Raw genomic sequence first — 24,736 nt, 5'->3', positions numbered from 1 at the left:
TCTCCCATTTTTTTTTATTTCCCTCTTTTAAAAAAAGCTTCTGCCACCACCATCATCATCATCATCATCACACCCTTACATTTCAGATCCCCTCCGGTCATTTCCTCTATCCTCCTCCTTTAAGCCCTGGGGTCAGCGGCTTTAGCTCTGTAGCTATAGCCAAAAGACCACGCGACGGACATCAAGAGGGTTGGCACCACCCCTCGAATCTGGCTCCGCTGGCTCTCGACTCGGGAATTATTTCTGTTCGCCCAGTCACATCGGTATTGAGTGGGATGGCGGCGTCCGATTTACGTAATGTACCTGTATGGCCTTAGGGCTGGGTCAAGGGCATTGGCGTACGCAAAGGGGGTTTGTTGTTCTAACCCCCCCCCCCTTGATCCAATATTATAGTGTTATTTTGCAGGAAAAAAGTGAAGACCCCCTGAGAAGTAAAAAATCTGAAAACCCCCTCGAGAAAATTCTGCGTACGCCTATGGTCAGGGGTGTGTCGAAGCATCCTCCTTTTCCTTACTATGTGTGGGCATCTCTTCATCCACCCCTATGCAATTTTTCCTTCCTAGTCACAATTCTTGTATCGCGTACCTCTTCGTCACAGTATGTGCGTTGCCTAAATGCAAGTGATTTTTAGCTGAATAGTAAAAATTATTATCGTTTCTTTTAAAGCCTGATCCACACCCACCGTGCTGTGACACCGCAAAACCAGTTTTTTAAATGTAGCTGTGCACAGTACGGTCGATGTGGACGGTGAATAACACCAAATTGCGTGTCCTCACTCTCGTCGGAACGCGATCCACCAGTACCATATGGTGTTGGATCCACTGGGAGTCTGTACATCAAAGAAATGGGATCATTCATGCATATTTTATTTGGACGGCGTTTTCTTCTTCCGACACTCATCGCTGTCTGCATAGCCCTCACATCCTGGAGCAGGGCCCTAGCCCGAGACCTTTGGCATTCCCCACCAGTGCCGTCTTAAGACATGGGCCCACCGGTAACGGCCCGGGGGCCTCTAGAGATAAGGTGCCTCACAAAAATGAGATTTGGTTGAAATTTTAGTAAATTTGCCCGGTAGGGCCTCTGAAAATCACTTTTCCCGGGGGCCCATGATGCTCTTAAGACGGCCCTGTTCCCCACTACCAGACATTTCACGAGCCCCTCTATAATAGAAGGAAAATCAAAAAATAATGAGAATCGTACCGGGGCCCCAAGGCTGGATATCTGCTAACCACACCCTTGTGGGGGTGACATGGCTGTCTAGTGCAATGATTGGTACTAGCTCGAAATCTACATGGAGCAAGCTGCTCTACCGCTCAAACTGTTGGAGTAATATCATTTCCCCCCACTTACTATGTGTATATTCGTGTCTTCCCCCGTATGCGCAATTTTTTTCCTCATCATCGAGTAGAAAAAGAATCATCCGGAGAAATCATCCAGGAGCTCATTTGCAAATAAAGGGAGTGCAGCTCAGCAAAAGGATACCTTGCTTTCACTAGGCATACGGTCGGAAAACTGGATTGTGGATTCTAATGCCACGCTCCACATGAATAACGATATCAATTTTTTTTCACGTCATTAGATAAAAAAAATCCTATAAAGATCGTATCGAAGTTGCAAACGGGGAAACAGTTCATGTGTTAGGCAGAGGTTCTGGGAATATGCTATTGAAAAATTCAGACGCTACTGTCACAAAAGTGTTACTTTCGAATGTGTTGTATGCTCCTAATGTTGTCAATAATCTGATATTTGTCGTCAACTAACTTTGACGGTGACTATTGGGAATTTCATAAAGATGGGAAGCAAATCGGCATCGCTGACTCTGTCGGAAATCTGTATAGATTACGGTTGTGTCGGTTACACAAAATAAATACAGTGATAGGACATAAAGGAAATTGCTCATATACACATGGCATCGAAAAATACAGAAATACAGAAATCATCAAGAAGATGCATGCTGAAGGACTCGTACATGATCTGAAACTTATCGACTGTGGTATCGACATGTCTTACGATACGTGCGTGAAAAGGAAACTTTCGAGATATAGAATAGTTGGTGACTTGTCTTTGATTAAGCAATAGTTAGCGACTTTACTGAGTTTTGGCATCATTTTTGGTGATAATTAGCAATGTCTTGTACTTTCCGTATTTTGAAGCCCAATATCTAGGGTGACCATACGTCCCGTATTTCCCGGGACAGTCCCGGTATTTTCTGTATTTTTGGTCGTCCCGACTTTTTCGCAAAAGTGTCCCGGTTTTTCCCGTATTTTACACGACGCTTACTTGAATTTTTATTCTTTATTGAAGTCAAAGATTGAAATTATTTTTCAACTAATAAACTATATTATGATAATTATAACTATAAATGAGAATATTTATCTCCCACATTTGTCTCGGTGAACGTTTTTTTCGTGAAATTCATTTTAATCCACTGCAATTTGCAGTAACGTTTCATTTCCCGCCATTGTGATTTTACCGTAATTTTAACAATATTTGGCAACTTTGCTCGGTTTTGGCGTCATTTTTGGCGATAATTGGCGATGTCCCGTATTTTCCCGTATTTGGAATCTCAATGTCCCGTATTTCTCTCGAGGAAATATGGTCAGCCTACCAATATCCAATATTTCCTCAAATAAATATGGTCAGGCTATTCCAGTTGCCTCACTTTCCCCTCCCCACATACACTAACGACAGCATTACGTCAGCCTACAACTTAATCCTCCCATAATTTAGTATCGTAGATTTGGCATCACACTGTTTGTTTTTTCTCTCCTGCCGTTCCACACTTGATCCATTAAATTCTCCTCTGTCCTATACCCGTGTCTGTTTTGTTTTCGTTTTTCCTCCTCCTTTTCCTGTGTCTGTGTTTGTTTGATCCCTCTCACTTTCTCTTGGTGCTCATTTCTTAGAGGCGATCATCAATTACGGACTTTGTTTTTTTTATTCATCCTCGTCAATTACGTGGTGCGTAAGATTAGATCTATTTCTGTCATAACTGAAATTGATCGTCTAAAAATTAATATCACTCTTGATCTCTTTATACTGCTTTCTTTTAATAAATTTCATCAATTGCAGCCGCTTGTTCGAGACAAATATAATATTTTAAAAGGTACTATTTTTAAATTTCAGCATTTGTAAGCCGATATTGCTATGAGCCAATCCAATTTCCCGTGAGTAATTCTTTTTCTTTTATTTAAATCTGTTTATAATGATTTTATTTCTGATTGGAAATAAATGTAATCAGTTTCAACTATTAAAGATTAGAAATATAAGGGGTTGATTTTGCTTAAAATTAAATTAGAATTCACATCTTATATCCTGATTGAACTTGTGATATGTGAGATTAGAATTATTTGAAATAATAAAATTTATTAGAACTCTTAAGTGTTCAGCTATATGGGCTGTATGTTCATAGTTCTCGCATAGAGTTTTGCATAAAATGAAAAAATGCATTCCTTGTTAAAAAATGTAAACAATATTGCATTTTCAGATTTATTTAAGACTCGCTAATAAAAATCAAGAGTGATCATAATCAATTAAGATTACTAGAAACCTAGTTATTTTTTTGGCGACAAATGCAGGTTTTCAGGAAATTAGTAATATCAATTCAAAAATCTTGAGAATAATATTTTAATAAGTGATTAGATGTCAACAGTGCCATAACTAGCCATTCCTGTGCTCTGTGCAATAATTTGCATTTAGGCCCCTTCTGGTCCAGAATGGTCCTAAATGGGTCCTTCCTCCATGTGGGCCCTGTGCGGGTGCATATGTTGCACCTGCCTAATTACGGTACTGGATGTCAATGACAATAATATGACCCCTAAACACATCGCTGTTGCAGTAAGTAACACCAAGGTGTTAGCCTGCCAACCCGAGGGTGATGGATATGTTTGGAACTTGTAGGTGATCATCTTGTCTTGAAGTGGAAAATTTAGACTTCTGAGTCAATTCAGTGGGTGCTCAGACCAATGCCACAAATTATCATGGGTGCTCAAGCACCCACAGCACTTCTGCCGCTGAGGCCACTGCACCAACCCGTCTGTGAGATGTGTAAAAAAATGCATTTGGAATCTGCAATAAACTGTATAGGTTCTAATCTAATTAAGCCTATGTGCTAAAAATGATTGTGGCATTACAAAAATGATCAAATGATTAGATGTCAACTTATGTGAAATATAAAGAGATGATATTTTTTCGGCCAGAAATATACTGAGAAATTGAATTTTCTGGATGTTAAGCCAAAACTGATACTTTCCAAATATCGGTTTCGGCTTAACATCCAGAAAATTCAATTTCTCATTATGTGAAATATCTTGATTTTTGCATTTGCTGGAATATATAAAGCAATCAGCATTGTGTTTAATAAGATGGGTTGTCATTCGACCCGCAGTTACTAATAATATGGGGAAAAAACTAATTAGAAATCAAAGTCATAGCTATGATCAGACAACTAAGCCCAGAGCTTAAACAATAATTAAGAGCAGGTATAAGCTAAATTAGATGTAGAAATATTAATATCCAGGTCCTCTCTTACCTGCAGAGTATGACTCTGGTGTAACTTAATAATCAATTCTTATTTAAAGAATTGGACGGAACGACATTTTTATTTGTTAAAGCTAAGAAAATTGTAGACTACTACTACCAGGGTCGCAACTAGGGGAGAGCAGCCAGGGTTGGATGCCCCTATTGCTGCTCCAGAAAGGGGTTCACAATTCATCCTTGTTTTACTATTCTTCGAACAATACATTGGGTTGCTAAAATGTGTGCTTGCCCACGTGACTAAATATCTAGTTGCGGCCTTGACTACTTCTCTGTACTGCCCACCAATTTCTTTCATATCGCCATACAGCATTTTACTACTGATTGAGTTGGGTTGGAAATGAAGGTTCCATCTATCGGGGTTGCCTCAGGTTTGGTAGAAGAAGAACTTATTATCTCTCTCTAGGTTCTTCCTGGGGTTTGAACCTGTGTACCTGACCAGTCAAAAACCAGTTTTTGATGTATGAAACGACAGTATACTCTCAATAATCTGGTCATGCGCTAACTTCGCCGATCCAGTAATCTGGCATTTTTAAGCAAGTTTTCTTTGACAATAGAAGCATGGGCGGAGATACGGGGGCGTGGAGCATTGCCCCCCCCCCCCAGCGTCAAAGGTGGAGTCGACTGATCTAATGTATATATGTATTGACATCATCATCGTGCCCCCCCCCCCAGACTTCCAAGTCTATCTCCGCCTATGCATAGAAGAGGAAAACATAACACATTATGTCTTTGTGCAGGAGTTTATATTATTTAAATGGACTTTTTCAATTGACTTCCAGTAATCCAACGATTTTGGTAATCTGGCACACCCTGGTCTGATATGTACTGGATATGACAGTACTGAAAATACATTATCTACACTAAATCTATAACTATAATTTTTAACTGGAACCATGGGAAGGCAACATGCCATGTACATCAATGGTTTATTTAGCGATTTTGTGCACACTCACAGCTTAGTGGGGGAACCGAAATGATATCAATTGCTGAAAACATGTGAAGATCCACGTACAGCTATAGAATGACACAAATGTAACTTATGAACTCAACAATGGTATTTCACTTTCTTATTCAGATTGCAGAGTTGGTTTAACTAGATTGCATCATTTGATGAGCTATGATCACACAGTGAGTTTTAGCTCAATCATAATTATGATAATCTCAGCTTGCAATGCTTTATACTTATTCATGTAGTTCTTGATCAGTGTTTCCAAAAGTAGGCAATATCACCTCTTGGAGGGCGATAGAATTGTTTGGGAAGGAGGGGTGGGGTCAGAAGCTATGGGTATAAACAATATAGGGCCCAGTGAATTGGCTTAAGTTGGGGGGGGGGGGGCTATGAGAACAAAAAAAATTATGGAGAAGAGGGTGATAGAACAAAAAGAGGTTTTGGAAACTTCGTTCTAAATTATATGTACCGTTTGTATTTTGTACAACACCATACTAGCTGAACAGTAGGCTACTAGTGTTGTTTAATCCTCAGTGATTTGCACCCAAAGTTTCAGTAATAAATTAAAAAATTTTTTTTTTTCGTGTACTACAATACTTTGTTTCAGAATTTAAACCAGATTTCTCTGTGAGTTGGGATTGTGGGGGGGGGGGGAGGGTATTTAAAATTATTTCAATTTGATAATTTTACGAGTATTTCTGACGAAAAATTATACACAGTACTTTAAAAAAGTATACATTTAATTAAAATACAGTAAGTAAGATCTTACAAAATGTCTGTTTGAGCTTTTGTAAACAAGGCTATCAAATCAACACAGACTGTTGTCAATTACATAGTGCAGCTGAGTAACTTGTTTCAAAAGCACTAAATAAGCATCTAGCACAGAGGCCTTCAATTGACACGATGCAGGCCACATCTGACGTTGTTTAATGAAGCCCGCGAGCCAGTAAGCTATACTACGCACGTTTCCAAAGAGTTCGGTGGGCCATGCGTTGAAGACCCCTTGATATAGCATCATTTAACATACGCCTGATATAAAAGAGAAAGCATTTCTGTCTTCCTGCTTCATTTACGTGTGGGTTAAAAAAAAATGGAGTGTTGTCACATAGACACGGGCCGCAAGTTTGACGTGAATACGTTCTTTGTGCCTTGAATCGAGTGATTAATACTGATTTATCGAAATGAGTATCATTTGGATTTGTCTCAAATATATATCTGTACCTGTCAGACGATAACGTAGACTTTTATTTGCCTTTCGAACCTCCCGAGATATAGCGTAAAACAATTTCGTTACGAATGTGGGCTGTGATCCTGATACCCAGACCGGAAGTGGTATTAAAACCACATTGGTATCATTGGATTTTTCTTAACGAGTTCTACCCGCAGACACAAAAAAATTGATAGATTCTAAATACTTCCTGAGATATGAGCATTTAAAGTTATTTTGTTACGCAACTTTTTGCGAATGCATCCAGTATCGTCAGATAATTTAAAAGACGTATTCACGTAAAAAAAAAAACTATGAATCCAATCATCATGTATTTACAAGCAACCATAAAATGAATTAATTAAAAAAATGATAGAGAATTTTGTTTTTCTGGAGATTCATTGGGGTAAATGCAGAAAAATCACTCCCGGGTCCATATTCGGCCTGGATGCTCTTCTGATACCAACCATAAACGGTGCTCGCGATCTGAAACGGATTTATGGTCTTGCCACCTGCGGGGGTATTCAAAATTTTCCGTCCTTCACTCGATCTTTCAATGTTCTTGACTACCAATTACCAAAATTTGCCGGCTTTCCGCTCTGGGCTGTAGCCTGCTTAGTGTCTCTCTCCCCCCCCCCCCATAAATACGCCTCTGATCGCGATTCGTAAAATGTTGAAGATCTCTGAGTTAGTACATGCTCATCGAGTCATATCTTCTCCATCAATAGACCTAAATTTTATCATGATTTCGAATTTTGTTGAGTACATCTTATCGCTATTCCCCGTTTCTGATAACTTTCTTCAACTCTCTTTTGATCGCGAAACTAGAGTTCAAGGTTTATTAACTTTAAATACATCACCAGCTGAAGGCAGACAGCTTTCTTTTTTACATATCTCTTTATTGAAGAGAATATTGTTACGAAAATTATGTAAATAGTAATTATGTTTCATTATTTGCCATTTTTCACCTGTAAATAATCGATTATTTACAGCTATCTGATGATGCCAAACCGGAAATGTAAAGGTGTCATTCGAATCATGGAGAGTTTTCTAGAAAGATGCTATTGCTTATAACTAGAGCCCGGATTATATGCATATTTTGGCCTTTTTTAGCATTAATGCATATAAATGCATAAAATTGAAGAATTTTCAGAATAAGTGCATATTTTTGGAAGTTTATTTAAGCGTAATCACTTTTTTATGACTCTTTAAATATTGCTAATAATACAGTAAAAGCCTCTCTTTTGCGTTCACCGGCGGGATAAAGAAATTCGTTAGTAAAAGAGGAGTGGCCGTTGACCAGGGGTTTGAAATGTATACTTCTAATATACAAGGGGAAAATATTAGTTGTCCGTAAAAGAAGGGTGACCGCATTTGACGGGTGTCCGTTATGGGGGGGGGGTTTACTTTATTTTTATAACATCGGTTTTTCTGCCGCAGGTGGAATTTAGTGAATTAATAGAGATGTTCGTATTTTCCAAATATCTATGTGTTCTATTATTAAGGCTATTTCTGGAGATGTCAAAAGCGTTCAATTTTTTCAGAAATAGTGTTGAAATTCTTTTATATTACTGGTATTTCGTTACTGAGCAGCTACAACAAACTAGAAATTAAAAATGCCTAAATAAAAAATGTGTAGAAGTTGCATATGCAGATATATGGGGGGGGGGATAGTTTTTGTAAATGAAATATATATATGCGCACTAAGAAATAGAAAATATTAATTTTAAAACTTTTTCATGATTTTTTAGTGCATATTTTGGCATTTTTAAGTGCATATTTGCATATTTTTAGAGCATATTTCGTCATTTTTTAAGTGCATATAATCCGAGCTCTACTTATAACCGTTTGAAGGCCAATGTTCCGTAAATGGAACATAATTTTTATTTACAAAAATATCATATAAAAATTGATTCAAACATTTCCAGTTTTTTAACGTATATAGACGAGTGTTCGAAGTATGTTTTGAAATAAATTCGGAAACTTCAGGTTGATATAAACATTTTTGACAGAATTTTGAAATTTGACATTTTTTTGGGTATTTTTCCCCATTTCGATTAAAACTTGCCAAAATTTCAATTTTGAAGTAAATTGAAAATTATTTTGTGTGTTTCTACCACTTAAAATATCAATCAAAGTAAATCAATTAGTTTTTTTGTACTGTTAAACATTAAAGAGCTACGCGTGTTCAAAAATTCATGTTCCATTTATGGAACATTGGCCTTTCAAGAGAGCGGGATTCTAGAGATATCTAATGTGCAGTGCGCTGCTTCGATTTTTCCGGTTCGAACCCCAGGGTGTTGCCGTCATTCTACATGTGTATAGGGGCTAATTCTGGTTAATATTAGACAGAGGAATGTGCTTTCTGGGGTGAATTATTTGTATATATATTGGGTGAGTACTCTTTTATTCTTGCATTCTTAGAAATACATTTTTTTGTGAACCACAGACTAATCAAACCGAGTTCGTCAATCTTAGATAGTCTTGTTGTGTTCAGCTGAGTGTAATCTTGAGCATATCAAAAAGATACCTCACATTAGAAGAAGCTGTAACATATTTAGATACTCTTTCAGATTCCGAATTAGAATACGTAGATATATACCAATTACGTGCTAATGAAAATGGGAACATCATGGATGAAGATGATATTTTTGAAAATGATCTAGTATTAACAGTGCCAACTGATGTAAAAGGGAAATGCTAGATAATTTTGCAACAACGAGGATGAGGTGTTAGGAAACTCCTGAAACGTGTTCTTCAAAAGATGTAGGACAGGAAAAAGGAGCAAAACGTATGTGCATCTTTGAAGTTTCAAGAAAAAGCAAGACAGTTTTGAGCAATCCGAAAAAACTTGCATGGGATAAAAAAAATTCTTTCTTGAATCCGATCAAAACCTCGGCTCTGGATTCCATTGGAAAAGATTTGCCATATGACCATTATAGCACGTTGGATAATTCATTCAGAGTTGAGAGAAGCGGATCTTATTTCGCATTTGGAATTCCGAAGAGAGAGGTGACAATGGACCTTCTACGAACGAAGGAGAGGTTAATTATTCATCCAGTTCCACGTTATCAACTGAAAAAAAAATGTCAGGTCATTTTATGGCCATTATATTGTGTCTGCGACGCAAGGACGGTGTGTGATTTGCCAAAAAATACACTATGTATAAATGCTACCAATGAGACAAACGGGTCCATCAAATATATATATATATATGTTTTACTTCTTTTATCTAGGACATTAGAAAAAAATTTGAATTTTCTGCATTCACACACACACAGATTTTTATGTTAAAAAAACCAGTATGTGTTACGAATTTTAATTTGTAGTAGGAAATAGAAATTTTCGTGTGATAACTGTACTCCAGAAACAATCGTGAGAATATAGGCGATACCAGTTTCCGCTTTCACCTCTCCCCAAGTGCCAATGTTCTATTTATAGAACATCGTGAAATACAAAGAAACAATTTTTTTTTCTTCAAATTTCAAAGTTGATCTATGTATAGGCATGCAAAAGGACCTCGAATTCCAAATTTCAAAACAATAAGTGACTTTGTTCATAGTTCGGCCTTTAAACGGTAAATAATTTTCACCTGAAAATAATCGATAACGTATTTTTTGTAAACCCCTCGAAATACCGCCAAGTTGAAACGTTTGGCGTGAGTTCCGATTCAGCTATCTGATGATGCCAAACCGGAAATGTAAAGGTGTCAATCGAATCATAGAAATTTTTCTAGAAAGATGTTATTGCTTATAAGGCAGTTGTTAAAATTGTATCAAAAAGGTGAAGTCGACTGATCCCCCAACATCAAAGGTTCCTCCCCCCCAGCATCAAAGGTGAAGTCGACTGATCCAATTTATATATGAATGACATCATCATGCCCCCCACCCCCAGACTTCCAAGTCTATCTCCGCCTATGCCGCCGCCATCACCGGTGTGAAGGAAGACATCGCCGCCGTTGAAAGCAGGGTTGACGGTATGGTCGATGCCGTGAAGAAAGAACTCTCGCAAGAAATGAATGCGGTCGATGATGAAGAGAATACAGAAGAGCTGGAAAAGAAAATTCAGGAGCCTGCGTTTTCCGCGGACGCTCACCACGTCCTGCTAGCCATAGTTAACGTCAACCGGCTGAACATCAAGCCTTCGACTTACGACAAGAAGGCATCGTGGTCGATCTACAGGATCAAGTTCGAGATGACCGCCTCCGCGAACGGGTGGGACTGTGTGCTCAAGGCCTTCTACCTATCCGCCGCTCTCCGAGGTGAAGCCTTTCACCGGCTACAACTGAAGATCAGGCAGTAGAAAGCGGGAGAGACAATACAAGAACTTGCCATAGACATCGAAAAACTCTCGCAGCTGGCGTATCCTGATTGATCGCCGGACATCAGGGATGAACTGACACTGCAGTGCTTCGTCGACTCCGTCATGGACCCTGACATCCAGCAGGTGTTGCGTCTGGGTGAATACAAGAATGTGAGAAGTGCTCTTATTTACATTATGAAATCCGAAGCAGCCCAGCAAGCTTTGAGAAGATAACGACGAGTGGTCCGCGGTGCTGTTGCGGAGAACTCTACGGCGGACATCATCAGAGAATTTGAAGAAATGAAGAGTGCAGGAACGATCGTGGGAACCGGAAAGACAGGTCATTGGTGTGCTGGAAAAGCCATGAAAAGGCCACCTGCCGAACGCATGCTCAGTGCCGGTACGGAATATACGCTATGCCGAGTGTACCTCGTCTCACAGCTGCGTGGTGAAGACCGTGGGCTCTACGTGAGAAGTGAAATTCATGGACTCCCATGTACAAATACAACGCCACAACAGGCAAATTGCCCAACGAGGTGGCTGACTTAAGAACATCATGGATCCCCGAGCCATTTTTTGGAGACCCTACCTACTACTGCTACACCACACATGCACCCCGCCCCCCCAACGAATCGGTACATGCGGGAATGTGCGTGTACGTGTAGTGAAACCTGACGTGAAGTTTTTTTTGTTTCCCTGTAATGCTTGTTATGTGTAGTGCTGCCATCTGCCACCAGTTTTTCTAACTATGAGTGAAGTGTTATGATTGAATGATTTATCGTTGTAGGACTGTTGCTCTCTGTGGCGAGACTTTTTAACGGGGAGATCGGCTCGCATTTGCGCCTTGAAGTTGGGAACCACAGAAAACCAACTTCAGCCGATCACCACTGTGGGGTTCGAACCCGGATCCTCGCATCGCGAGTCCGTCACTATAACCACTTGACCACCAGAATGGTAGACCACGTAGAATGGTAATCGACACCGGGGCCAACGTGAGCATCGTCAGGACGGACCTGGCTCAAAAATTCCAGCAACGCCTCTACGTACCACCATCGTTGACGCTGCAGACAGTCACGGGAGAAAGGGACTGCACAGAAAATTGGTAGTCTCGGTGAAGTATGCCACGGTTACTGAGCTATAAGGAAACTGGAGTGAAGACTCGCTATACAATAACAAGGACGTGCGGGAGCCGACGATTAAAGGTCTGGACACACATATCCGCACCGTGCCAGGACCGTAGCTGGGGCGTCAGTTGGCCGTGGCTCCGCTCGTTCCTCTTCAGACCACACCTTTCCGTGTGTTGCCCGTATCGCTGCCGTATGCTGACTACGAAGCTGTGTCGATTGCTTCAAGTCTTTAACGCAGCCGGTTCGGTGTAATCAAAATGTTCAGTAAATTAATTAACAAGAGTGATTTGAATATAATAACCCTAGCGTAAATTAACAATAATTAATTGTTCTAAACATTTCTGTAAATAATCTATACATGTATATAAATTTTTTATCTGTCTGTATATTGTGTGTGCATGTGCATGTGTGTCTGTATGTGTGTGCATGTGTTTTTTACAGAAATTTTAATTTTGTTTTTATTTTGGATTGATCTCCGATAGATTTTTTGTATGTGACAAAGCCGCAAAAAAGGATAGAATCTTTAAATGCAGCTGAAAATAAAAAGACGGCCATTTGCTTAGTTTGACTATATGCATTCTTGTTTATAGTTTGGAGAGAGGAGATTATTTACGGAGTGATAAAAGGGGAGAGAGAAAAAAAAAAGTCATATAAATATTAAAACAATCTGTGGGGGAGAGGGGTACTCTCTCTTCCTCACCTACACACTCGTTTTTTTTTTATTCAGAGTCAACGGCCATCATAAATATAATCATCTGTAGGGGCAGGTGGTGTCAAATTCCGATAACACCTCGGAGAAGTGTATCTCAGCTCAGCAGGAGCATATTGTACGAAAGAGCGAGCATATCTTTTACTCTGTATGTGTGTGTGTTCGCGGAATCTTCTAAACTGAAAATTGGCTCCTCTGCAGATGGCAAATGGATATTATAATCAATAACAATTGGGGTGTTTAGTTTGCCGGGGCTTGATTCAATGATAAAGCCTCACCAGTATTCGATAGTAATTTAAAGCACTCATTGCCAAAGTCCCAGTCGCTGAAACACCTTTGTCAGATATTTAGCACAAAGGTGCTCGACTTTTTGGAAGGTGTGGGCCACTTCATTGTTTTGAAATATTTCGCGGGCTTCTTCAGTTATCCAGAAACGAGTCTCGATCCTCCAAAATTATCTAAAAAGTGGCACGTGCCGCTTAAGTGATCTGCAAGCGCGCCGCGGGCCACTCGAGAGATCTGGAAATGTGCCACTAACCACTCAAATAGGATAATCTACAAATGTATCACGATCCACTTAAGTGAACTGGATTGTGCCGTTAGTCGCTCAAGTGATTTTGAAATGTGCTTGAGACCACTCGAGAGCCTTGTTTTGGTTTTTGTTGTCACGGGCCACATCAAATGCTTCCGAGGGCCGCATTTGGAGCACAGGACATGGGTTAAGAATTTATGGCTTAACATGTTGCATCTGATGTGAGTACCAAATTTAAAATGTCTCATATATTTTCCCATAAGAAAAAACCCAAAAATTTTCGAACCGTTTTCTATTTATATATATAATTTATGTTAAAACCAAAACAATGATTCATTTATAGAGCATCGGAAATTAAACCCAGTTAGTTTTCCAAGTTTACATTATTATTTTAACAAAAATCTCCCCGGCAAAATTTCGTTATATGCTATGTGAAACATAATTTTAAACTTTGTTTTCCCATCAAAGTTGTGAAAATGTTTATCCATATGTTTTCTACATATTACGCTAGTACCACAGAAGCGGGACCAGGTGCGTCCAAACAATTTCGGGGCACGAAAAATGTTTAGGACACCCCCTCTCTTTAACAAGATTTCATATATTTTGTGGGAAGAGGGAATCGGCATACTGAATATACACGAACGCTAAGAAATACCCCCATACAAAAAAAAAATAATAACTACACAAATGTGAATTAACACAAAAATTAAGGAAAACTTTAGAATCGATGGATTAAAAATAATTGAAAGAAATTATTTCAGTACCAATGAAAATTCAGAATTAATGAAAGAAATAATTTCGGAATAGATTAAAATTTAGAATTAATGAAAGAAATAATTTCGGAATAGATTAAAATTTAGAATTAACGGAAGAAATAATTCCAGAACTATTGAAAATTCATAATTAATAAAAGTAATAATTCAGAAATTGATTAAAATCAAGAAATAAATGGAATTAATAATTCAGCAATTGATTAAAATCAAGAAATAAATGGAATTAATAATTCAGCAATTGATTAAAATCAAGAAATAAATGGAATTAATAATTCAGCAATTGATTAAAATCAAGAAATAAATGGAATTAATAATTCAGCAATTGATTAAAATCAAGAAATAAATGGAATTAATAATTCAGCAATTGATTAAAATCAAGAAATAAATGGAATTAATAATTCAGCAATTGATTAAAATCAAGAAATAAATGGAATTAATAATTCAGCAATTGATTAAAATCAAGAAATAAATGGAATTAATAATTCAGCAATTGATTAAAATCAAGAAATAAATGGAATTAATAATTCAGCAATTGATTAAAATCAAGAAATAAATGGAATTAATAATTCAGCAATTGATGAAAATTGCGAAGCGACATAAAATAAATGAGCGCTCTCTCCTCTTTTATAAAAAAAATCTGCGCTCTCTCCCGAGACCGCACCGTCACCGTAAAAATATAAAATAAACTAGTTGGTGACGGTGCGGACACCGGCTACGGTGCGGATATGTGTGAACAGCTGCATTGCTTAGCAAAGAATTATTCTTTGACCGTGTGATGACCTACACTCGGCCGACGCACGTGTCGGGCACGGTGCGGATATGTGTGTCCAGACCTTAAGAATACAACAGTGGGCGTGACGGAGCGAAATAGGCAAAACATTGCTTATTTCAGTATGTAAACAATGGGAGAAACTTCCACCGTCAGTATTTTTTTTCAGTTATTTTCATATTATTCCATTAGTATAGTCGTCCATCTGCACATACACAAATAGTGATATCATGCTCAACTTATAATTGCCCCAACCAATGGTGAACATTAAAGGAAGATGGGAAATAAATTTCAGTTTCATAGGTAAGTGCACGTGGTTTTATATTAAAAGATGCATTGATTTTTATGCTACAGTTGTAAAATTAAACTTATATAGTTTTCATTTCACATTCAATTTCTGTTTAATGAGCATAATTCAAAATAACAAATTAATTTCGCATGAATTACTGCTGAGCTTTTTATGTAATATTACTAAGTCCTAATTAGAGGAAAGGGTGTTAGTTTCTGGTACCCTTGCAATGTGAGAAAACATGACAGTTGTAGACTCATGATGAAAAGAAATCTAATGTTAAAAGAATTTCTTATACCTGCATACTGTGAATTATTGCATATGCTGGAGGGAAAAAAATCCTTTCAAATTGAGAGAGTTTGTCTATATAAAATATACTAGATAAAGGTTTGCATTGTAACTAAGTAATTATTTGATAGCAAACATAAGTGCTCTTGTGAATTGTGATTTTAATGTTCCAAATTATGCTCTGTGGACCTTTTTGTAAATTGTTTATATTGTTATATCGTTGACAGTAAAGATGTAAACAATACTGTATAATTGAAGTTAACTTTTTATAAGGGATATTAAAGGTTCAAACAATACTCAATCTATCCTAAATAATGTATCTATCTCAATCTGTTCCTCTTCCCAACAATAGCTTATTTTGTGTTTTATTTGGTGACACTAAAGATTTGAACAACATTTTAGCACGGTGTTGTTCGATTGGACAAAAACTCTTCGGTAACAATCGCTTTTTCTCGTGTTTTATTTATCGACACTAAAGAGTTCAAAAAATGCTCTAGCACTGTAGTTTTTGTGAAAAACTTGTATGTGTACATTGCTGTATATATATAATGGTGGAAAAAAATATTAAAAAACTTTTTTTTCCTCTAATTTTTATTTCATTTGCATTGAAAGTTCTTTTTCAGCGGTTAATTCTCAGAAATATTCACTGCTATGAATTTTCGAAGTGGAAACTTTCACCAAAATGCAAAACAATCTTAGAAATGTATGTTGTTGTTTTTTATATAAAAAAATGGTTTCTTCTTAAGCTTTTTTAAAAAAGGGCATTTTTCAGGTACGAAAGTAAGTATTCATTTTATAAATTTTTTTTAAGATGAAGAATGCATAATTATTGGCCAAAGAGTGAAAAGAAATGGAATGTATAGATCTCGTATTTTGGAATTGCCTCATTGCATTAACACGTTCAGGGAATGTTTTTCCCAGGGCCGCGTCTTAAGAGCATCATGAGTCCCCGGGCCAAATTATGTTTTTGAGGCCCTACCTGGAAAATTCTCGAAAATTTCAACCACTTCTCATTTATGTGAGGCTCCTCTTGGGGTGCCCGGGTGGGCCCATGCGTTAAGACGGTACTGGCTTTGCCTACTCCACTCCAAAAGGGTGTGATGCGGTCGCGTAGGCGACGGCTCGCACAGTTCTCACTCCACTTTGCTTATAGCTCAGTGGCCACGATCTACTACCGACATAAAAGACTCGTGTATCATCGGACTGGACTTCCTGAAGAAACATGGATTTTCCTTGGACATGAGGAATGACCAGTTGCACACGCCGAAGGAACACATCGCCCTACACGGATGTGGTCGCGATGAATTCCCTTCACGGAACGGAGAGAGATGGCCATTCCGGAAGCGCTAAAAGAGTTCGTATCCAATGTCATAAAGAGAAAGATCTAGCCTCGTATGGAAACAGCGCATGGAAATGCCGACGCCCTGACGAGAGGACCGGGTCCACAGAACCATCGTCATTGCCTCAAAGCAGAAAAGAAATACGGGCCGGTGAACCCTGTAGTGAGACAAGTAACATCTCAAGTCCCAAGTGACGATCCTTGGAGCGACGAGAACACTCAGAATGCCCAGCTAGAAGATCCCACCGAAATACGACCGATAATCGACTTGAAGGAATCCACCGGGAGTAAACCAACGTGGCAAGACGTCGCCTCTTCCAGTCCGACGACCAAGAGATACTGGGCGCTATGGGACTCCCTGGAGATGAGAGACAGCGTGGTGTACCGCAAATGGGAGTCGGAGGATGGAAAGACTTTCAGATGGAACTCATCCTACCAAGAGGCCGAGTGGATGAAGTTTTAAAAGAATTGCACGGAAGCCCAACCTTTTATAGAACATCCAAACATTTTTGTTCGTATTCATATTGCGTGAGTAAGTTTTTTTTTAGGATTTAGATTATATTGGTTCCGTCGATTTTCTGATGATCACCATCTTTTCTCGAACTGAGTTGTTAAACGATATATATATATAGCCAATAAGAAGACCAGATAACAGTTCAAAAATCCCAACTATATACAATGGGTGCTGAAACTTCATTCTCCAAAATCTCTCTGATCTGGATTCCCCACCAGGAAGGACCATCTGACTTTTCTCCACAGGTTGGATCACCTCCTTATCAGATGCAATCACAACAGGTTAGTTCAAGCTAGACTCCGAAGTCAGAAATAGCTGTTGTATCAAAACACCGTAAAGATTTTTCTAAATCTTATTCGATCATACTTCGTTTTCTTCGCGTTCTCTTAAAGTCAATCTTCCGTTTTTTCGAGGCTTAGTTCGTCCTGGACTGGAGTATGCTGTAAGGTTTTGGAGACCCTATCTACAGAGGGACATAGACTTGGTTGAAGGGGTGCAGAGAAGAGCTACGCGTGTCCTTATTGGCACACGGGGCTTGAGTTATGAAGAGAGACTTCATTTTTTGAATATGTTTACATTGGATGAACGCAGGTGTCGAGGAGATATGATCGAAGTGTTCAAAATTTTCAATGGGTGGATAGGATGGACCATGAACTTTTAGTACACCGCCAATCGACTGCTTTTACAAGGGGACACCAGTATCGATTGGTAAGGGACAATTCTAGGTTATGGTGTCGCAGGGAATTTTTCTCTAATAGGGTTGTTAATAAATGGAATAGCTTACCCCCGGAGGTAGTAAATTGTAACACAATTGACACGTTTAAAAAGAAATACGATAAAAATGTTGGGGTAAATCGAGAAGCTATCCATATACTTAGAATAAGACAACCATAATATTCTTTATGGGCATTGTAAAATATTTTATCATGTGTATATATTGTTTACAACTTTTGTTAATTGCATTTTTAATTGGGTTGCTATATTTTTGAAATATATGACATCCATATTTTTATGGGCATCTTTTTCTCAGCCACCTCGTTGGGTATTTTGCCTGTTGTGGCGTTGTATTTGTATTTGAATCTGAAGAAACAGGCTAGAGGTAAACACTGATAGAAACAGTGTTAAGTGGCTATAAATCGAATGGATGAATTCGATTACAATACATTTTTTTAAACTTGTTTGGGAACCGAAATGGGATGAAGCTGGTTAATCCAGAACAGTATCTGTTTGCAGTCCCCAATTAGAATATAAAGAAATCATGGTACAGAATGGTAAGCGGGGTCACGCGATTCCATTTACTGGTCTTATAAAGACAGCTCTGCTCATGTGATGTTTTCCTGCAAAAAAAAGAATAAATATGGAGTGGCAGAACCCACATTTTTGTGAATTGTATACAGTTTTACAAAAAACTACGGTTTTGGTTATAAACGCAGGATTACCAACAAGAAAAACGGAAAAAAGCTTCTCTTCATTATACACTTGCCTGACGAAAACAAAATAAGCAAATATAAAATATAGCTATTCATTTCTGATAAGTTCACACATTTTGTATTTTGTGAGAGTTTTCTTTAATGATAATTTATGAACGATCACCACAATTTAATCTTAGATAATTTGTAATACTTGTATTCGATAAGGCGTATATATACAGGTATATATAAAGGCCGGTTTACACGCACCGTTTTGTCGTCCGTTTTGGGGGGGACCAAACCGGTCTGAAAATCGTGTCATTTTTTGGGGGTGTCTACACGCAACGATTTTTCAACCGTTTTATCGTGCGATCCAGCTTGTGACTGTTGATGGATGTCCACAATGGAAGACGCGCTCTTGCTATTCACTCTTTACCAATTGTATCAGTTGCAGAAGAGCAGGAAGAAAAATAAAAGAAATCGCAGGTCAGAGACATAATTTACTATATTAAAGGATCGATGAAGTGGAGGGAACATAATATAAAATCAAAACACAAAAAAAAAAAAAAACCGAGCTATTCACAAAAAACGAAAGTTACCCAACAAAAAAATGTTGGTGCACTGCCATGGGTGGAGATATGGAGATATGCCTGGGGGGAATGCACCCCCCCCCCCCCCAGCGTCAAAATTGAAGTCGACAGATATTTTGTATATGCGTATATATGAATTGACATTATCATCATGCCCCTTCCCCCCAGACTTCCAAGTCTATCTCCGCCTATGCGCAGGGCAAGAAAAATACGTACAACTGAGGTCGATAAAAGGCAAAAAGTGCCCTGAAATATGTCTTCTGATACGTGGATTTTATACTTTGAATGGAGTCTATAAAGCCTATAATACCATTTCAACTTTCGGGGGTCACCGAGAGATGTGCAAAAAGTTTGACCGTTTTCTTCGTAATTGTTTACTTAATCCGAGGTCCTCCTCGAATTATCGAGAGACTGCCGTAACTCTCTACTTGAGTTAAAATACCACTTTCAGAAGTTTCTCGATAAGCAAAATGGATTATGGCGTGAAAAACATTTCGTACTACCCTCAGCCCGAAATTACGTATCTACATAAAAAAAGTTTTAGGTGCCAATACTGATCAAAAAATGTTTTTGACCAGTTCAGCAATTGCAGATCGCAAAGTTATAATTAAAAAAAGTACTTTATTTATACAGCCAAACACGGTTAAAATGATATCGAAGATTCTGCGAAATTTTTTTGGTACAAACGATTCGTCCTTAGTAGAGCCCGGAAGTTCAGGCAAAATGCCACATAAATGGTTTTTTTTTACTTATTTTTAAACTTTTCCGGTAAAAATGCCTTTTTTGAAATTATCGTGCCATAAATGCCTATTTTACCAGTTTTAAGTTTATTAGTGAATTTCAGAGGCATAATCTGTAAAACTTGAATATTACGGGCATTGAAAACTTCAAAAAAAAATCGCTCTTTTTAAAATTTCACAAATCTCAGTATTACTTATCGTCAGAAAGCCGCCTTCCCCAGCCCCATTTAGACGCAACTAAGTGATCTGAGAGATTGGTGTTGGCATGTATTAATTTTGCTTTGACCGGATGATATTAGCCGTGAATGATTTTGTTTCAGATGAACGCAGTCCGTGTTAGAAAAGCGGAGGAAAGTTAGAAATTTGTTTCTCCTCACAGGCTTCATATAATATGTCTCGCTCAGGCATTCGACTGCGTTGTATGTGTATAGTGGACCGATGATTGTCCGAAAAGGTCTTGAATTGGCAACATGGCTTATGGAAGGTGGAATAGGAGCAAACAGGGCTCTGGGGCCCATGTTGTTTGGCTTTATTTTTTGCACCGTAAATGCGCTGCAAACAACCATGGTTATTTATTAAACATGCACATTTAAAATCGATTAAATTGACTAGAGCTCCCCCTCATGGGTGTGTGACAGATGCGGTCATGCAGGGCCCCACGCTTGAAGTAGTCTTGTATACGTAGTAATATAAAAATATTTTTTCTTTTTACAAAAATAGAACACGATAGCCATGTTTCAACTACAGAAATGATAATGATTATTCAAAATGATACGACAAATAAACGAGAATCATTCGCAACTCGAGATAGCTCCACAGATCATTATCCCTACCGACCCCGCGTCTGGTAATCGTGGCCCTGGAATTAGCAACCTAATCCTGACGGTCTAGTAAAATTTTATTTTTGACTTGAAATCCATTTAACTTAAATAATAATGCAGTTATTATACATTGTAATTAAAATAATAGACGGATTAAGTACAATCGATTTTTCAGCTATTTTTTGGGCCCTCAATACCTTAGTTTTTAGTTATTTGTAGTTTTTTTTTCCATTAAAATTATGTCTTTTTTTTGTGCCTATTTTATTCATTTTTAGTGCCTTTTTGCCTGCCTATTTCGACCATCTTTAGTGCCTAAACTTCCGGGCTCTAGTCATTACAAGCGAGGCTGACGTACTTATTTTTTGGATCAAAAATGTAATCAGATGAAATCAAATATAATGTAAATAAAGTGTTCATTGACCATAATTGATCTAGAACAGTACTGTGAATTGGGATCATAAATACGAGGCATCACCAATTTTTGCTAAAAATATAACCGATTGTAGGTAGAATTATCGAAAATTGGGAAAAATGGGGAATTTTCTTAAAAAGACAAAAAAATGAATCGTTGTAACCGAGGGCGTTGAATTTCTTCGACGTTGTAAGCAACGTTCATGAAAATTCTTCTGTATGGGAATTAGTCATTCCGCCAAGAATTGTTGTTATAGAAAAATTGTCATTAAAACCGCGATCGTTATAAATAGGTCTGACTGGGAAAAATAAATTCAGGAAATTAAAATAAAATACAGGGGATCCCGCTTATAACGTTTCAAAAAACCGCCATGAGGAAACGTTGTAAGCAGGAAAACGCTTTTAACGGGAAATCTTAATGAGAATCACCTAGACCACCCCCCCCCCAAAATTATTTGCATCAAGCGCGAAAACGTTATAAATGGGGACGTTATGACCGGGATCGACTGTGCACGAAAATTCATTCGATAAAAAAAAAGGGTACGAGGAGGGAAGAACTGACGACAAAACGGAAACGCGTTTACACGCACCCTTTTATCTTAGGATTTCACGGAAAACTATTGCTCGGCCACCAGATTTTTTGACGCGACCTTGAACCACTTGACCTTCGATTTTTTCCGTCTACACGACACCATCTTATCGCAGACACTCCCTCTTTTCCCCAAAACGGACGACAAAACGGTGCGTGTAAACCGGCCTTTACACGCATATTTTTTTGTACGATACATCGATAAATTGAAAAAGCTTGAGCTAAAGCTCATTTAAGAAATTAAAGTAAAAAAGGGAATATTCATTGCATTTCAGTTTTATATTGGGGGCAAAGCTGCATGAAGGTGACTCACATCCTGGTATTAGTACAGGGACAACTATTAAATCGTGTTTTCTCTGCTATCTACTATATTAGGGAGAGGAGGGGAAGCTTCTGACCCATGGACCCTATATACGTTTTCGCCTATGGTAATTCGTAGCATAAATACCGTGAGTTTTATTGGCTCTATAAAACACTTGATAATTTTTTGTCTCGTCTTAATCTTGAAAAAAAAATTTATATAAATTATATACAGGGTGGTAACTATCGACCGCCCAATAATTACACACGTGATTCCTTGTGAAAAAGTAATACAGAAAAGTATTTCCCGTTTTTCGATAGGACGGATGTTAAGTGAGTTATAAGCTTTTAAAATGTTGTGACGTGTCATTTTTCTAACGGTCAGTTATATACCAAACACCGAACCAAAGTGCATTTCTCCGCCAGCAGCGGGTCGTCACTTCTTAAAAATGAACTGAAATATTCAATCCCATTAGAAGCCAAGTTCGGCCTTCTTCCTTCACGATTATTTCTTTTTCTCTCCATGTAGTGTGATAGTATATACGTATACCTTGCTATTACGTATCGCTTACGTGTTAGCTTCGTCTTCTATTTTGGCCAATTTATCGCAAAATTTGTACCATGTTAGCCAAATGAGATCTGTTTTTAGCCAAATCAACACTTTTTTGCCAAAATGTGCAATTTTTTTTTACCTTCACTATTAAGTCTAATTTTCTGAGGGAAAGTGTGTACGTGCGCGATCATTATTTTACGTTGTTATTTTAATCAGATTACAATGTTGATCAATAAAACGGCAGTTTTTTTTGTTTTTTTTTTGGTTTTTTTGAACTTTCATCGAAACTGTTACTTGTAAAAAGTTTCAACGAGAGATGTAAAAATAGTAACTTGACGAAGGTGTGACGTAGTGAAAACAGTAAAATAATAACAACGATTCAATCAAACTTATTACGTTACGAATTGACGTATTCAAAATAATTTTTGGTTTCAAATTTTTCTGTTGATTCACACTATTCAACTCAGTGATTTTATGGTGTTTTTTGGAGCACTGATTCTGAATCTGACATTGGTTTTATCAGATCGGCTCTAGTTTTTGAGTGAATGACAGCTGAATTTCGATGACAATACCATAAGCAAAACGCGTATCTATTGGGGGGGGGGGGGCGCGAAGCAAAATTCGATAATTCATGAAATTTTCGGAACTTCTATATGATAATATTGTATTCAATCAATCCGTTGAAAATTACCTGTATCAACGTTTTTGATTAAATAACAAATTCAAGAAGCAGAAATAACGACACTATTCCGAAAAATACGAGAGAAAATGAAGGAGGTAAGGAGGTACCCTATTCACAGTGACTAGCTCATTTTATTTATTTTTATTTTTTATATCAAAAAATCTTATTTTTAAATCCCCCTCTCCCAACACACACAGTGAGCTCTCGATCTGCTCAGGCCATAAGCCAGCATGAAAATCACATTGGAACTGTACTATATATATATATATATGTGTGTGTGTGAATCATTTATAAACTTAATCATCATTTGATCATTTTTGTCGCACCACGGTCATTTTCTGCATACGAGGGCAAATTAGACCGGGCAATTTATTGCCGATTCCGAACGGCAGCCTTTTTTTTATACTCACCGAGAGGTTGGTGCGCTAACCCCTCGATGTGGGACTCCCTGCAGTAGCAATCTTTTTCTGTGGTCATATGTCACCATTTCTGTTGTACCCCTGCGTCAGAAAAGTTTCTGACGAGAACGAACCGGGTATCGAAATCGCGACACCTCTAAACATCCTTTGGTACTTTTAGGCGAGTATCTTATCGACCTGGGCTACCACGCCCACTAAACTTAATATCAATACATAAACATTTGCCTGTTGTGGCGTTGTATTTGTATAAAGATCACTGATGTCTGGTAATGATATAAATGTGATAATGTGTTGAATAAAATAGGAAATTGAATAAAAAAAAATTGGAAAGAAAAATTTCTACGTAAAAATTAGTGGCTGCAGACTACATTGAAATATTGATACTGTACCGAAACCATCAGCAGTTTTGAAATCAGCCGGCCTAATTCCAGGCCTAAAATTTTGATATTTTAAACACAACGTTTAATTCCCAAACATTTAGTTTTATGGTAGTTATTAGAGCCAGTATTATTCGAAAAAACAACTTAGAAGAATAATTTCGTCACACTCAAAAATTTTTAAGGTCAGTTTGGTAAGAGGAAGTTTCTTTCTCTCAAACCGAACAAAACTTCGATCTATCGCTATGGCCAATTGAGTGAGTTCTGTCGGGAATGAATGTGAGTGTGTGTGCCTGACAGTCTGAGTATCTAGCATCGTGTCTGACGTTTCAATGCTGTCATCTATATTTCGAATTGTGAGTGAAGTGTAATGATTGAATATTTGTACCGTTTTAAATCTGTTGCTATCTTTTGCGAGACTTTTTAATGGGAAATCGGCTCGCATTCGCACCTCGAAGTTGGGAACCACAGAAAACTAACTACAGCCGACCACCACTGTGGCGACGGT

General features: G+C 38.0%; 1 protein-coding gene across 2 annotated transcripts in view; it reads left to right on the top strand.

Moving 5' to 3' along the window:
* Positions 1 to 2,750: 2,750 nt before the first annotated feature.
* Positions 2,751 to 24,736, top strand: part of LOC149072155 (mitochondrial glutamate carrier 1-like) — a 75,746-nt gene continuing 53,760 nt past the window's right edge. For both annotated transcript variants that reach the window (XM_089246081.1, XM_089246080.1), the window contains exons 1-2: positions 2,751 to 2,961; positions 3,127 to 3,167. In XM_089246081.1, the coding sequence (XP_089102207.1) occupies positions 3,148 to 3,167 (20 nt within the window). In that variant the 5' untranslated portion in view covers positions 2,751 to 2,961; positions 3,127 to 3,147. The remainder of the gene's footprint in view (positions 2,962 to 3,126; positions 3,168 to 24,736) is intronic.

This window comes from Pholcus phalangioides, unplaced genomic scaffold (genome assembly GCF_987345545.1).
Source record: "Pholcus phalangioides strain wild (caught in Gottingen) unplaced genomic scaffold, Ppha-v1.0 ptg000017l_1, whole genome shotgun sequence".
NCBI classification, from domain to species: domain Eukaryota; kingdom Metazoa; phylum Arthropoda; class Arachnida; order Araneae; family Pholcidae; genus Pholcus; species Pholcus phalangioides.
This window is presented reverse-complemented; position numbering and strand designations above follow the sequence as displayed.